Genomic DNA, 17401 nt, shown 5'->3' with positions numbered 1-17401 from the left:
CAATAAAACAAGGCTTGACCAACACTATTATGGAGCATTAGTCACTTGGGCTCCTGAACAAAGGGAGGGTGGCTAGATAGTACCGCTTCCCATCTGTTATAATGTATATTAATATTTAATTAGAGCTTGCTAGAAAGAACGTTTCGTGAATTATAAAACGTTTCCATAAAAATACTCCATTTTATTATATTAAGAATTAAAAGTTTCATCAGATTATTTTGGTCAAAGCTTGGAGAAAGGTTGTTTATACCGGAGTGGTTATTCTATGCCGTTAATTCAAGAGAGCCCTTTCCATGTATGACCGTAAAAATTTACTTAGAGTACCCTGGTTTAAGGATGAGAATAAGCTTTAAGCGCCACCTGGTTATGGGAACAACAACTAATATTTACACGTGACTAAATTAGTTAATTATTTCCACCGAGAGGTGGCTAGCCTACACTCAATTATACCCATGCTGGGATTATTAAAGAGCCCAACTTTTCGACTCCAGTATCAAATCTCCCTCCAAGTCCAAGCTTAAAGATTGGCAAACTTATCCCTTAATTTTTTTTCCCACAAGCTAGCGCCATCTATTTAAAAGAATATACTTTAAATTTTTAATCAAACATTTATAAATAATAATTATTTTTAAGTTCAGAGCTAAAACTTGCATCACTGCAAAGCGTTTTCTACAGCTTTTAGAAGTGATTGACAATATTTACTTTATTAATCAACTTCAACTCTAGATGGCTCTGATGTAGTACCTAACCTTCCTTTCCCGCCATAAAATGGCGCTTTAATTCAAATATACAACATCTGATGACAGCTATTAAAGACGGATGATCTTTATTAATTCAACGGAGAATCCTAATGTTAATATCGGTGGGGGAGCGGTAATTAAATTAGTTGTTCATGATAAGAGGACCTAATTGTTTTGTAGCCAATCACATCATAGAAAATGAAGACAAGGAGTAGCAGTTTCTCCGGTTTCATTTGATATTACTTTAAATGCAATTAACAATTTATTTTTATTTAATTCCAATACATATTATCTTTCTAACCTTCAAATAGGACCAATTTTTGTGTAGACGTTTTAACTCCATTAGTTCACCGAAATTATTTTACACAATCGGACTTAATTAAATAATCAAGTCAATAATTAAAGTTAATTAGCGACTTCATTACTAAAATAAATCAAAATTAGACCAAAATTATTTCGATTAGTCACAAAAGTTGACAAAAATACGGGTCTACACAAAATTCGGTCCTATTTGAACAACAGAAATAAGTCTTTTCGAATTAGTGATTTTAAATTAAAACCCATTTGAATTAACAAAAATTTTAAACTTGGTTAATTATTTTGGCAATAATTAGTATTTTTTTTTTTATTTTAAGCATCGTCTCTATTAGTCACAAAAGTTGACATAAATACGGGTCTATGCAAAATTCGGTCCAATTTGAACGACAGAAATAACTTTTTAGTGTATTGGAAATAGTGATTTTAAATTAAATTCCATTCCACTTGAGTTAACAAACATTTTAAACTTGGTTAATTATTTTGGCAATATTTAGTAAATTCTTTTTTTTAAGCAAAAACTTCAAAAAGTAAAGGCATGTAGAAAACCATTTCCCTATTATTAAGGTAAACTGAAATGTCCGACACCTCGACTTTGAGGGGTGGATAGAAGGTGGTCCCATTCACGCTTTTGTCGACCGCCCAAAGGTGTATTCTTCCCCCCCCCCCCAAAAAAAATCACCATCGGGCCGCTATTTGAAATCTCTTCTTCTTGTGCAAGGATGTAACTTAGCCTACTCGAGTACTGTACAATCGGACACTCGAGCTGAACTCAACTCATCGGATGGAGTTTTTAACCTTTCAGTGTCCCATAATGCATCTCTGGAATTTATGAGCAGTTTTAATTACAATGCGTTTGTTTAAAACATTTGTGACTATAAGTTTTTTCATTTTGTTGGTAGCGCCAACATTGAGTGCCATTCAATGGATGTAAGTCAGTTTCGTTTTTAATTTGTTTTCAATTAGTGGGGGATTTTGAAAATTGAATTTGAATAGTGGGGATTTTGAAAGTTGAATTTGAATAGTCGGGGATTTTGAAAGTTGAATTTGAATAGTCGGGGATTTTGAAAGTTGAATTTGAATAGTCGGGGATTTTGAAAATTGAATTTGAAATGTCGGGGATTTAGAAAATTGAATTTGAAATGTCGGGGATTTAGAAAATTGAATTTGAAATGTCGGGGATTTAGAAAATTGAATTTGAAGTTTCGGGGATTTTGAAAATTGAATTTGAAATGTCGGGGATTTAGAAAATTGAATTTGAAATGTCGGGGATTTAGAAAATTGAATTTGAAATGTCGGGGATTTAGAAAATTGAATTTGAAATGTCGGGGATTTAGAAAATTGAATTTGAAATTTCGGGGATTTAGAAAATTGAATTTGAAATTTCGGGGATATTGAAAACTTAATTTGAAATATCGGGGATATTGAAAATTGAATTTGAAATATCGGGGATATTGAAAATTGAATTTGGAAAGTCAGGGGATTTTGAAAATGAATTTGGAAAGTCAGGGGATTTTGAAAATGAATTTGGAAAGTCAGGGGATTTTGAACATTGAATTTGGAAAGTCAGGGGATTTTGAACATTGAATTTGGAAAGTCAGGGGATTATGAAAATTGAATTTGGAAAGTCAGGGGATTTTGAAAATTGAATTTGGAAAGTCAGGGGATTTTGAAAATTGAATTTGGAAAGTCAGGGGATTTTGCAAATTGAATTTGAAATTTTGGATATTTTTAAAGAAATTTGAATAGTCGGGTATTTTGAAAAGGAACTTGAAATATTATTTTTTTTGAAAAGGAAGTTAAATAGTCGGGGATTTTGAAAAGGAACTTGAAATATTGCCCAGTAATTTCGAATAGAAATAGTTCAAAATAAAGTTGTCTGAATTCCAAAAGTATTCAGTTCGGCGGATGTTTATGATTTATGTTTGAAATCGAGAAAATAATTAAAACTTATTAATAATAAAGTAATCTTTATCTGCAAAGGGATACCTTTTTGAAACACTGTGTTACATCGGGAGTTAACTGTATCCATAGACCCCATTTCATACTTCCCAATCTTCCATGCCTGTACACCTCATTCAAATAAGAGCATAAGTTCATAAGATATGTTCCATAAGTTTTTTACTGGTTATCGAGAGCTTCTCATGAAGAGACGTAGTCATAGATTCGAAGTAAAGCTACGCCTGGTCAGGCGCTGTCAAAGGCTTAGTAATGCAGACTAAATACTAAATAGGAAGATGGAAGTCCTGCAAAGTTAACCACGTTGTGTAGGACTTCAATTCTCACTTCCGTCGTTCTCGAACTAGCTCGAGCTGTAGCATTAGGAAGTATTTTTAGTGTCATACTTATGAAACATATCTTATAAACTTATGATAGTGGATATTAACCAAGTGTGAACGGGCGTTTTATGCTAATATGAGTCAACTTTAGCTATTCGTCAAGTGCGGGTGAACAGGATATTTAATAAGAGTCTTAAAAGTGAAGAACTCATTGATGTATCGGGAAAATCGCTTTGAATCAAAGAATTAAGGAAAATATTAGAGAAAATGATTCTTAGTGAAATTTCTTGAAATGAAATTTTTGTAGAACTAAGCTAATTAGAATCATTGAGACCCCCATATATCCCATTTAAATTTGGACGCGGATTTTGTGGGACGGGCTTGTGTACTCACTATCCGTTAAGTCTCATAATTGTGATCGTTGATATTAAATTTTGGATCCATGGTGCTTTAATTATAACTTTAATTTATTTAAATGAGGAACTGCTACTTCATGGAACTCATTAAAATTAAAAGTTGAATCTAGATTAAAATTTAATTAGCTGAAAAAGGACCGTGGTCCGAAAACTCCCAAAATAAATATTAGTTTTAGTTTAGTTTGTAAATAAACTTTTAATTAAGACTGGTTTACTGGTCAAAAACCAGTTTCTTACTCAAGACGTAAGAGTCACTGGTCCCAATAACTAGTTTATTAATTCCTACTTTTACTATAAATTGATATGGGGGACCAGTTTAATTAATTTAATTTTAACATAAATTTCGACTGCAGGAGTCCAGTTGTGCATTTTTGTATACACTCCTCGAGTCCTAGTATAGAGACCTCCCCGAATCATGGGACCAGTAGAAAAATAATTAGGGAAATGGTCACTGGTCCCGGGACCAGTTTAATATTTAAGACACCAGGAGTCACTGATCTGGAGGACTAGTTAACGTCTGGTAACAACGTGTGAGCCTACACGGAATTCGTCGTACGTAATTATTCCGGCTAGATGCATTAAGAAAATGGTTACGCATTTATTCCTATTAGATGTATGTATTCCAAGCAGGGAAAGTTTTAAATTATAAAGACTCCATCAATGTTAAATTTATACACTTTGAAAAGTACTTTTTTTAAAATTTCGTATTGATTAGGTATTATTCAGTTCCAATTTTGGAGTGAGTGTCCGACGCCACGGCGGCTCGACAATGTTGAAGTGGTCGTTGTTTTGTCAAGAATGTTCCATTTTTGGTGATTGGCCCTAAATTTGTTTGCTTTGAAGGCGAGGAGCAGAAATAAATCGCGTCCCTGGTGCAATAAGAATTCCATCTTTCGTTTTTCACGCTCACTCGCTAAAAGGAAGTCGTATCTTCCAGCTAAAATAAACGCTTTCGCCTTATTAAGCGCCCCAATATCATACAATACTGTATTGTCACCTTTAGGCGAAACTTACTTAAAGGGAGGGTGAATATAAGGAAAATAAAGTGATTTTTTATCTATTCTACCACTAAGTAATATTTATAAGACCAATCTTCATAGTGAAACATCCAGGAAATACCTCCGAATGATTTTAAAATTCAATTCAGTTATCATGGATTTCATGGATAATTTTAAAATAGCACCTCCGACCAATCGCGTAACACCCTGCCTTCTAGTTAACAAAATTCCCGTTCGATAATATCTAGAAGTGATAACTCGTTTACTAGGGAGAAGGTATAATTCGCCACATTTCTAGCTTTATCTCCAGTCCAAACGTAGCCTGTCCGAAGTTAATCCCCGCCGCCTCTATATTACAACCCGCATCTCGTTGGTTCTTGAAAACTCACGTCAGCGCGACGCGAATGATGACGAAAATTACGTATTTTCCGACTGAAGAGAGGTGAAATAGCCCGACCTCCTTTTACGTCCCCCATTGTATTTTGAAAGGGGGACTGGGACTATGGCGCGCGAATACTTAGGCATCTTATAACTTCTGCATAATAAACTAGATATTAAGTGAACTTGGTCTACGATGTTTAGACTCTAAGTTTAAACTTTAATCTTAAAAACATTGTGACTAATTTCTGAAATCTCACGACCACACTAATCTGTCACAACACAGCATTTGAGAAACACTGCTTTAATTTGTTTTTTTATTTAAACATTTCAGAGGCCTCTGGCGTGTCAAGAACATCTCGGGGAATTCCACATTGAATCAACCGGTCAAAAACGTTCAAGCCTCCGCAGATGGACATGATTCCAAAGGAGTTCAGGGTGGTTTGGGATGCGGGGCGGCCAGAAAAGAGGGATACTTGAAAGGGAGACAAGTTAAACTGTGTCACAAACATCGGGAGGTCATGCCCTTCGTCGCCATTGCTGCCTTGGCCACTTTGCGCGTCTGCCAACATCGCTTCCGAAACCGAAGATGGAATTGCACAAATTTAAACCACGCACCCAAATTTGCCAAAGACCTCGCCTCGGGTATGTCGCCAATAATATTGCCTTTTTAATTTTATAACACGATTGACTTTATATTGAAAAATCGTTCTAGGAACCCGAGAGCAGTCGTTCGCGTACAGTTTGTCTTCGGCCGCTTTAGCCCGCGAAACCGCAGTGGCTTGCAGCGGAGGATGGCTACTGGCGTGCGGTTGTGGTCGCGTCACCAAGCAGCCGCCCGTGGGTGCCTTCAAGTGGGGAGGTTGCAACGATAACCTCGAGTGGGGAACACGCTTTGCTCGCAACTTCGCGGACTCGCCTTTCAAGACCAAAGGAAACCGTAACCAGGTTCTTTCAATGGTCAACAGGCACAACAACAAAGCCGGAAGAAAAGTGAGCACCCTTTAAATCCAAAGGCCCATTTAGACTACTGTAAAATCTTACATTCCCGTCGGTCGCCATGTTAATTTCGTTACGGTCACGTCGGTACGTTCAGACGTGAGAGCAGACGACTTTTCACATATATGGCGATTTTTGAACCAAAAGTATTGAATATTAAATGAGCCGAATTCAAAAGGACAAAAACAACCAAGAACGCCTCAACAATTCTAATACTCTCCATATATCGTTTGATAAAGCGTATAGTGATCAAGCGCCAGTAAGGCGTGATCGATATATTTCGAGGTTTTAGAGATTTTAGACATTTTTCTTGGGGCAGTGCCAAATTATCCACTAGGCACTTTTGACACGTGCCTAGGGGCCCACGATGGTCATCCTTAAGCTCTCAGTTGTCATATCGCAGTGGGACCCCGAACGCCTAGTGCCAAGGGGACCCCAACATTGTTAATCCGGCACTGTCTCGGAGTCTCATGCAGAGGACCAATTTCCAAATTTGAACTTTATACTTCCCCGGAAGTATTATAAAAACACTTGGAATTAAAAACTGAATAACATCAGTCTCAGTAGTTCAATATATATGAATATTGTTTCGTGATTTCAGATTCTCCAAGACAGCCTGAGTACGCAATGTAAATGCCACGGTGTCTCGGGCTCCTGTAACGTCAAGACATGTTGGCGTGCTCTACCACCTCTGGCGGAGATTGGCGAGCGCCTGGAGCGCAAGTACCAGTCCGCCATTGAAGTGGCTTTAGCTTCGGAGAGCGCGAGCGCCCTCCCACACAAACTAGTCCCCGTCAACGTCCAACTGAAGACGCAATTGCCTCAAGACCAACTCGTCTTCAACGCCAAGTCACCCGACTACTGCTACAAGGACCCCGAATTCGGATCATTTGGAACATACGCCAGGTAAATTCAACATAAAATCAAAGGCAAACTAGATGAAACAGAACAGGAATAAATGAGGTCAGATGGATTGGAAATGATGATAGGCGACCTGTGGCATGCACCTTAATTCTCCCAGAGTACCTCGCGCACGACCCTACCCTTCGGTAGGCGATTGTTAAGTGCTGCCGCGTAGCGCCATTGTATTTTTACGAGAAATAGCTTCCATTTTTAAGACAGAGGGGGTGTTTTTTACGATCCTGTACTGCTCGACCCTACCTAAACGCTGAGGATGCTGGGAGGAATACGGTGCCGAAGGTAGGGGTACAGAGGTAACGTTACAAGTATAGGGGGGGGGGTTACCACTCCATTACTCTCTACTTCTAGATGGAAATTGTAAGAATCTAAACGTGAACGTGAACCAAAACACAAAAATCCTTCCAAGTTTGGCGCTAGAAAACTTATTTGTGTTTTTTCATTTTCAAATAATGTTTAATAACTCCTACGATTTCAAGTAATATTTAAACTTCGTGATTTTAAGTGAAAAAATATCAAATACTCTACACGTTGTCGTACACATTTAAAGGTTACCTTCTGAAAAACACTAGGCTAGTAACCAACTAAACAGAGAAATTAAAGCAAGAAGACTATAGAAAGTTGGTTTGAAATTTCATAGATTATTTGAAATTTGTCCCTCCGACCAATCACGAGAAGACAGGGCGTTACGCGATTAGTAGGATGTGCAAATTTCAAATAACCTATGAAATCTTAAAATAATTTGAGTTTTAAAATAGTCCGGAGGTAATTCTCGGATTTTCACTATGCAGATTAGTCTTATAATTAGTAGATGAATCGATAAAAAATCATTTTACTTTCCTTTCAACTTCCCTTTAAAAATTTACCATTGTAGTATTTCTCTACATTATTTTAAAACCCTAATAATACTCAATGTGGTGACTATAACAATTTTTCCAAAACTCTTGAACTAAAAGAGATGTAAGAACGAAGACTGGCGGCATCCTAGGTGTCTGACGTCAGGTCGGCTTCTATAAAGGGGGGGGGGCGGTGGAATTAAAAGGCAATTACCGTTTTAAGCATCTTTAACACGCGAGCTGAGCAATCAGGGTGGTCCGTAGCGCCGCCTGCAGTCTAGATACGGCCCTACAAATTAGCGCCATGGGTGGTCCCCTCCCCACATACACCAAGCCTTTCACTTCCTACATTACCAAACCATCGGTATATACTATAAGATAATAGGCCGGTAAAAATATTATATAAATAAGTTGGTTTTTAAAAATATGATTTCGTTCAAACGGTTATTAATAAACCATAAGTTCATAAGATATGTTCATTATAAGTTTGTCACTGGTTACAAACTGGAGCTTGTCATGAAGGGATTGAGGTAGGTCATTGATTCGAGGTTAAGAGACGCCTGCTGAGGCGCTGCTGTCAAAGGCCTAGTAATGCAGACTATATAGGGAGAGGGCGTTTGTCAGGGAGGGAAAGAACATCCGACGTCATTTTATACCTCTACTTAGGGGAGCGTTTGTAGGCGCGATACTGAAATTCCCCTGTTAGGGGGATGGAATCGAGGTAAGAGATATAAGCCTATGACGTGGCAAGAATGGGTTTGCCCTCTCCCTATAGGATAGATGGAAGTCCTGCAAAATTAACCACCGAGTGTTGGACTTCAATTCTCGCTTCGGTCGTTCTCGAACTAGCTCGAGCTGTAAGTCTCTTGCATTACGAAGTATAGGTAGCGTCATACTTATGTATCGTATCTTATAAACTTATGATAAACCTATATTGTCTCACAGTATTAAAGGAAGTTATTTAATCAGAATTTCGGAAAGAGAACGATACGGGATTTTTACTGTTGTAGCTATTCATTATTCTCGAAATGAAGATATTTGAAAATTCGCTTTGCTTTTGCGTGAATTACAAATGCGAGGCTAGATTACGGTTTAACCAGAGGGACCGGACACTTTCCTGTATCAGGAAAATTAAGCATTATTTGTGTTTCCAAAAGTTCTCGAAGTTGCAATGATAATAAATACATGACACATGTTCTTGTTGCGGAGAAATATACGTGTGATGTACGAGGTTTCCTCCCATTTTTTAAATGTTTGTTATTATTTTAAGTGCCATCTAGTGAGCGAATGCTGAACTGCACATTGAATTTTTTTTTTGGATTTTAATTTTTCTATTTAAAAATGGCCGCGTAGCCTCTGTTCTAATTAGTTTGTTACTCTGCACAAAGTTAAGCCTTTGTCAGGCCCTAAATACTAAGAGTTGATCTGAAAATAAAATATCAAGACCAAACTGAGAAAAAGTTTAAAAATTTCAGAACAAATTCGGGTCATTCCACACCGATTCGAGCGACCATGTTACTTGCAACTAATTGATGGTGAAAGCCCAAATTTTAGCCCAAAATATTAATTTGAACCAAAAGTAGAGGCTTTTGAACATAAGTCCCGTTTTCATGTGTACGCCATTCTTAGTATGTTGCAACACTGCGTTTGGGAAACTCCCCTTTCAAAACCGGTACCGAGCTGTGACTCGATCGGTATCACAGCTCAGCACATGCGCAATCGGTGCGCAGGAGAAAACATTTCTTACGGCCAATATTCTTGACGGATCAGGTGACATCTAGCTTCTCGGCTGTGCGCCAAGGTAGATGCGCCAGAGAGAGATATCAGGCTGCGCCGTTATATTTATACCTACGTTTTTCGACTCTCCTTCTTATAAGTGCTCACTGGGGAAATATTGCCAAATTCAAATATTTGATTCAAATTGATATAAAATTTTATCATGGGCTAATAACATTGTGGTGTGTTGCAGGTCCTGCAACGCTTCTTCGTCGGGTAGCGCCGGTTGTGACTCGATGTGTTGCGGTCGTGGCTACAAGACGCACACGGTCCAGAAGCTGGAGCGATGTCATTGCAAATACCATTGGTGCTGCTACGTCAAATGCAAAACATGCAAAAGATGGATCGAAATCAGCACTTGCAATTGAACCAGTAGAATACATTAATATCAAGCATTTCATATATTTCATATATTTTATATAATTTTTAAAAATAAACGTGTTTTTAAATTAACGGTTACGAATTATTTTATAGAAAAATAATAAGTGGTTTAATAACATAGAATATGATACTTCAAATTGACGTAATGCTAGATTTCTTAACGAAGGTTTCATAGATAGGAGTTTTGCTTTAAAACAGGAACCTTAGCAAGTTTCGGCTCCTCAAGAACTATTTTTATGTTTTCAGCATAACTTCTCATTGAACAATTGAATTAATTCAATAAATTCCCATTACACATCACAAAGTTACGTATCTTTTATGTTATTAATTGTTGTAAGACGTAAAAGAAAGTGTGTTCTTATAGTAAAAATTTTTCCAACAACCACTTGATATCATGAGAGGCGAGGACGACATAGTTATAAATTGAAAGGCATGGTTTTTAGTATGAATTTGCAGTACCGTTCCATGCAAAACCCCTTTTTGAAAACATGGAAGCAAACATTCGGTACAGCACCTCACCGGGCGTTGTTTTACGAGAATCTATGACATACGTCACTTCATGACAATTTCCAGTTTGTAACCAATTGACTTATAGTAAACAGTGACCAACTTATGAAACATTGTATGTACTTATGATTAACTAAATGGGAAGTGATATTCTTATTACTATCATTTATTTTCAATACGAAATTTTTATAATATAATCAAATTTTAACCACACACTACGATAACAAATTAATATTCAAGATAAAAATGAATAAAATATTGTAATTTGAGTATTATCCAAGACGGTGCTATCGATAAAGGAAGTAAAATGGGCATCAGGTCATTGACATACAGTGAATCTGAAGAGTTTCCATCCATTTGTTTCGTCTCATTTCCAAGAAATACGTCCATTGATGATGGAGCTACTTTTCAAGCTCGTTTCGTTCGAGTTGGGATCTTATGTCCAACTGGCGTTGGTCATCGCCATCAGCCTACTTTTGGCTTCTATTCTTCGTAAACGGTTCCATTACTCAAGGTACAATTTGCCTCCGGGTCCATTCAGTTTGCCAATCGTGGGACATTTGCCCTTTTTGATGAAAGACAGACATCTGTACTATATCGAGCTGGCCAAGAAGTACGGAAACATTTTCAGGTAGGTGGTACCATAGACCGAAAAGGTAAAACGTGAACCTACGCTTAGTAGGTGTTCAATCAAAAGATAACAATAAAGGAGTTCTTAATACTTAGCGCAACCAACTTACTGGAGATACATTTCATTTCAGTTTCTACTTAGGGGACAAGTTGTTCATCGTTCTCAACGACATAGACTTGATTCAACAAGCATTCAGCAAGGATAGTTTCCTGGGAAGACCTCCAAACACATCCTTTGTTCCCCATACACCAGGTAAGCGATAAGTTTCACAGAAGGATATTCTTTTTCATTTTTGGCTCACTCCGCGGTTCTTAGAATATACCTTATATTCTAAGAATCTCGTTTCTGTTACACCATTCTATATTGGTTTCTTCAGAAGTAGAAGAAGAAATCAATGTATTCCTGGTGTCTTGTCACTGTGATGGTTTTCTTAAAATTATTCCATCTCAGGCACAACTGAGTTAAACGGACCCAAATGGAAAGAACAACGCCGGTTAATATTGCGGGTCCTGAGGGAACTTGGATTGGGCAAGATGGAGGGATCCAGCATCTCGGCCAAGAGTCTATCTGACACGGTGTCCGGTTTCGTCGAAAAACTAAGGAGATACGAAGGTCAGGTGTTTCAAGTCCGGAATATCATAGCTCACGAAATGAATAGTACAATGTACAAGACGGTGACGGACAACACTCTGGACGAGGGAACAGAATTAGCGCGAGACATCGACGGATATCAATGGGGTTCTGAGGTCTACGCTAAGACTCTTTACGTCATGTACCTTTGCCCCATCTCTAAACCCATTGCATTCTTATTCAATACGAAAAGCAAAACTTGCTTGCAAAGTATACTTAAAGTCGCAAAATTCTTCAAGTCAGTACACAGATTTTATTAACTTACAAGGAATAAATTAAGAACCATACGAACAGTAATCCACAAAGTTAATAGCAATCATAGGGTAGCAATGTTCTCAAATTGTCTGCTTGAATTTTGAGGGAGTAGCTTGAATTATCATAATGCATGGCAAATTTCACTCTACTAATTAAAATTAGATTATGAACCGTTGGGCGTCATGGCTTAGCACCATAAGTTTTAAAGATATGTTCCGTAAGTATAACACTACCTATACTTCGTAATGCTAGCTCCGGATAGTTCGAGGACGACAAGTGAGAATTGGCTACACTCGGTTAATTTTACAGGATCCCCATCTTCCTATTTAGTTTGTACTAAGCCTTTGACAGCGCCTCACTAGGCCAACCACACTCAATTCATGACAAGCTCTCAGTAACTAGTGACAAACTTATGGAACATATCTTACGAACCTGCGTTAGCACTTTTAAATGTGATAACAGCATCATTTGCTTTTCTGCCTCCTTGTCGGGGGCTTTGACACAAAATTTGAGAAATAGATGGGAGAATGCAGTTCTTTTCTGTGGTTTTCCATATTTTGCCCTATTTCCTCGGGTATTTCAGGCGGGTGATATTGTAGTGGAAACTGTTCCCAAATGGGGAAAGTTATAGTTAAAATAAATAGTTATAGCAATAAATACAAGGACACTTTATAATTGACTTTTACTGCTTCTATTGCAGTCATGAAATTTCTCAGCACGAGAATGACCCTGCATTCAGCACCAAGAATGATTTCATTAACATGTGCCTCCAACAAACGAAGAAAGATCATATGAAGTCACATTCAAGTAATAAACTCGTGTTCTGATAAAGATGAAACGTTTCTGAGGGGAAGTTATCAGATGCTTCCCTGAAACGATTCCTTTTAGTATGAAATTAACCGGCTTGATTTTTTCATCTGCAGGACAGGCTTTGTTGGCTGACGCAGTCAATTTAACGACTGCGGGAACGCAAGGGACTCCTACGACCTTAGAATTTATGCTACTCAAAATGGTCCAATACCCGGATGTCCAGAAGAAGGTCTACGAGGAGATTTCGAACGTCCTCGGCAATAAGAGTGTACCAGAATGGAGTGATAGCAACCAAATGCCGTATACGCTAGCCGTGTTCTGGGAGGTCTTGAGATATACCAATTTTCTTCCAGTTAACGAAGCACGATAGTAATTATACACAGTTCTTCATTAGAAGTTTTAAACACAACGCAGAGATAAAGTGGACAGTATCCTGCGCTAACTTTTCAGTCTCTTTATAAATTTCCCCTCTTTTGGCCTGTCCAAACTGACACATTTTGCGCGTTCGCAAATCGCTACTAATCTCGCCCTCATGAAAACAAGGGTTGAGCTCAATTGGGAGATGTGGGTGCTAGATTCAGGAGATAGTGATTCTTCTCTTTCTGATGCACAATACTAAACTTGTTTTAGATCTATCCCCTCGCTTATAATCTTTAGGCAAAAAGGCTTTAAGCACAAATCTAATTTGTGCTTAAAGCCTTTTTGCATGGAGCATGGCAGATAATTTGTCAAATTATCTGCCATGCTCCATTGTATTCCCGGTAGCTAGCTCTAGCATAACACCCCGTAACAAAATAGTGCCAGTGTAGTCCTTACAAATCTCATGAAGCGTCTGAACGTAATTGCAGTGTCTTAGAAGACGATAAGCTGGGTGGCTACGATGTACCCAAAGGAACGGGTGTTGTCATGGTTTTGTATTCGGTTCACATGGACCCTAAGATTTGGGGGGACCCTGAACGATTCCGACCAGAACGTTTCCTGAGCGAAGATGGAAAATTACTCAACGACGTCGTTCGCAATGTTATGACCTTTGCTAAAGGTAACATATAATTTTACCATAAGCCTGTGCTATCCGATTTTGCTTTGGATGCTAGCGCCCTTTTGTAATTTTTGGTCAAACAGGGAGAATGAACATTGGTAACATCATAAGTTTATAAGATATGTTTCTCTCTGCCTTCCATCTCGCTTTTTAGCGCCTGCGCTGTAGGCGTTTTGGATCTGAGAGTGCGCAAACACGGCACTGGAGCAACCCCCCTTGTATCTCCCGATAATAAGGGTTGCCTACCCCCTTGTATCTCCCGATACTAAGGGTTGCCTACCCCCTTGTATCTCCCGATACTAAGGGTTGCCTACCCCCTTGTATCTCCCGATACTAAGGGTTGCCTACCCCCTTGTATCTCCCGATACTAAGGGTTGCCTACCCCCTTGTATCTCCCGATACTAAGGGTTGCCTACCCCCTTGTATCTCCCGATACTAAGGGTTGCCTACCCCCTTGTATCTCCCGATACTAAGGGTTGCCTACCCCCTTGTATCTCCCGATACTAAGGTTGCCTACCCCCTTGTATCTCCCGATACTAAAGTTGCCTACCCCCTTGTATCTCCCGATACTAAAGTTGCCTACCCCCTTGTATCTCCCGATACTAAGGGTTGCCTACCCCCTTGTATCTCCCGATACTAAGGATTGCCTACCCCCTTGTATCTCCCGATACTAAGGATTGCCTACCCCCTTGTATCTCCCGATACTAAGGGTTGCCTACCCCCTTGTATCTCCCGATACTAAGGGTTGCCTACCCCCTTGTATCTCCCGATACTAAGGGTTGCCTACCCCCTTGTATCTCCCGATACTAAGGGTTGCCTACCCCCTTGTATCTCCCGATACTAAGGGTTGCCTACCCCCTTGTATCTCCCGATAATAAGGGTTGCCTACCCCCTTGTATCTCCCGATACTAAGGTTGCCTACCCCCTTGTATCTCCCGATACTAAAGTTGCCTACCCCCTTGTATCTCCCGATACTAAAGTTGCCTACCCCCTTGTATCTCCCGATACTAAAGTTGCCTACCCCCTTGTATCTCCCGATACTAAGGGTTGCCTACCCCCTTGTATCTCCCGATACTAAGGATTGCCTACCCCCTTGTATCTCCCGATACTAAGGATTGCCTACCCCCTTGTATCTCCCGATACTAAGGGTTGCCTACCCCCTTGTATCTCCCGATACTAAGGGTTGCCTACCCCCTTGTATCTCCCGATACTAAGGGTTGCCTACCCCCTTGTATCTCCCGATACTAAGGGTTGCCTACCCCCTTGTATCTCCCGATACTAAGGGTTGCCTACCCCCTTGTATCTCCCGATACTAAGGGTTGCCTACCCCCTTGTATCTCCCGATACTAAGGGTTGCCTACCCCCTTGTATCTCCCGATACTAAGGTTGCCTACCCCCTTGTATCTCCCGATACTAAAGTTGCCTACCCCCTTGTATCTCCCGATACTAAAGTTGCCTACCCCCTTGTATCTCCCGATACTAAGGGTTGCCTACCCCCTTGTATCTCCCGATACTAAGGGTTGCCTACCCCCTTGTATCTCCCGATACTAAGGGTTGCCTACCCCCTTGTATCTCCCGATACTAAGGGTTGCCTACCCCCTTGTATCTCCCGATACTAAGGGTTGCCAACCCCCTTGTATCTCCCGATACTAAGGGTTGCCTACCCCCTTGTATCTCCCGATACTAAGGTTGCCTACCCCCTTGTATCTCCCGATACTAAAGTTGCCTACCCCCTTGTATCTCCAGATACTAAAGTTGCCTACCCCCTTGTATCTCCCGATACTAAGGGTTGCCTTCCCCCCCTTTCCCGTCGAAAGGGTGTATTGGCAAAGGTGCGCGTTGTTGGAAACGAGGGATATTCAAAATTATAAACAATCTCATGAGGCTTGAACGCATGCGCGAGAATGTACGGTCTCTTGGTAACCGGGGAACGACACAGTACCGTTTTAGGATCGACGGACTACTTTGTGCATTTTGTCTGACTCCGAGTCTCCCCTCTCTCAAATTCTCCTTGGTCAGAGTCGTACGCGTCCAATCATCGAATGTGTTATATTTCAGGTAAACGCAAGTGTCCCGGGGAGACATTTACCAAGATGAGCGTCTTCTTATACTTTGCTGCCATCGTTCAATCCTTCGAAATCTTGCCTCCGGAGAAGGGAGTTGACACCAGCGTCAGCTTTCACTTGTCAGCTAGACTAAACAACGCCTCCTTTGTCTTTAAATCCAGAGACTGAATTAAGAAACAACAAGTTGCGCTACTCAGTTCTTAAAAACCTCAATAAATACACACACTCCTCAAATCGACAAATTTAGAAATAATAATTTAATAGTTTTGTGCAAATAGCCGAAATAGTTCTTCTTCAATAAAGCATGTTTAATTGAAAGAAAGGTTCAGGTAGCATAACATTATACCTTAAAAGAACGACCTTTTCCTAAATACAAAAGGAAAAAATATTAAACAAGAGGTTCCGAGGGAAACCCTTACAATTTTGTCGCGCTTTCTAATGTATTTTAGCAATGTATAATGAACTCCATATTGATATAATAGCAAAGGATAATTATTTCAAAAACTATATTTAGGCACTGTATAATTAATGCCTTACTTATATACAGTAACATTGTACCAAACAACATATTAATCAAAAATGTCTTGATTAGAATCAAGACCTAAAAAGTATCGATAAGACTGAGGTTATCACTTGTCTGAAGGATCAGATATTAATTTTTCTTTTTAATTGAAACTTAAATGCATGCTTAAGAAAAAACAACGTTCCATTACCGTTTTCCGTTGAAATAAATTATTTTACTGGTAATCAATTTCAAAAATTTACTTATCTCGGCTTTTCGACCACAATTCCATTCCCCGAAAACATTTTATCATTACATTAATTACTTTTGGGAGAGTACGTGTATGGTTTTGCGTTTTAAAAGGTTTCTAAAGACGTTACATCCCCTTTCGTGACCGGCACGCTTCGCAGTGGAACATTTTAATTATTCTAAAACAAATGGCGCCAAATTCAATAGCGACAGTATGATTTTTACTCGCGGTTTTTCAAAATGATGTAATATCAAGTGTACTTTAGTGAATCGTCGTATTGTTCTTTCTCATAGTTCAGGGCATGATCAGTGTTACTGCCCAATTTATCTCTCTAGTTTCTAACAATGGTTAGAGACTATTTGATATGGCACGGCACAACGTTAAATACATTTGTAAATTCTAAGTAGCACGAAAGGAAAAGAATCCATTTTTTATATTTTGGTTTGAAATAAATAAACTCATGATAGTAGTTATAACGAACAGAAAGTCAAGGGAATGGCACCGGTAATGAGCAGCAAAAAGAGAGGAAAGTTTGCTTCAAGTTAGCAGAGGGACATGGTAGTGAAAATAGTAATCTAGAATTTTGTTCGTTCAAACCTTAATATATCATGAAGAATTCAAGTGAGGAGGCGGCGGCACTAGGACTGTTCACGAGCTCGAGCCAGCTCGGGCTCG

The 17401-nt window shown here is 39.2% G+C and overlaps 2 protein-coding genes across 2 annotated transcripts; both read left to right on the top strand.

The window, feature by feature from the left end:
• Window positions 1-1756: 1756 nt before the first annotated feature.
• On the top strand, window positions 1757-10023 carry LOC149647341 (protein Wnt-4-like). The gene is made up of 5 exons (XM_089849640.1): window positions 1757-1985; window positions 5461-5771; window positions 5842-6119; window positions 6727-7031; window positions 9849-10023. The coding sequence occupies exons 1-5, from the start codon at window positions 1906-1908 to the stop codon at window positions 10021-10023; spliced, it is 1149 nt and encodes a 382-aa protein (XP_089705766.1). The 5' UTR covers window positions 1757-1905.
• Window positions 10024-10938: 915 nt separating this feature from the next.
• LOC149647340 (cytochrome P450 2J5-like) lies at window positions 10939-16142 on the top strand. Its single transcript, XM_089849639.1, has 7 exons — window positions 10939-11174; window positions 11305-11426; window positions 11625-12042; window positions 12760-12866; window positions 12983-13238; window positions 13718-13908; window positions 15967-16142. Exons 1-7 carry the CDS (start codon window positions 10939-10941, stop codon window positions 16140-16142), a joined length of 1506 nt encoding a protein of 501 aa, XP_089705765.1.
• The last annotated feature ends 1259 nt before the right edge of the window (window positions 16143-17401 follow it).

The sequence above is a fragment of the Phalangium opilio genome, unplaced genomic scaffold, assembly GCF_054372755.1.
Source record: "Phalangium opilio isolate 3A_F unplaced genomic scaffold, DU_Popi_V2 ptg000089l_1, whole genome shotgun sequence".
Classification (NCBI taxonomy): domain Eukaryota; kingdom Metazoa; phylum Arthropoda; class Arachnida; order Opiliones; family Phalangiidae; genus Phalangium; species Phalangium opilio.
The sequence above is the reverse complement of the archived record's forward strand: the minus strand, read 5'-3'. Positions and strand labels throughout refer to the sequence as shown.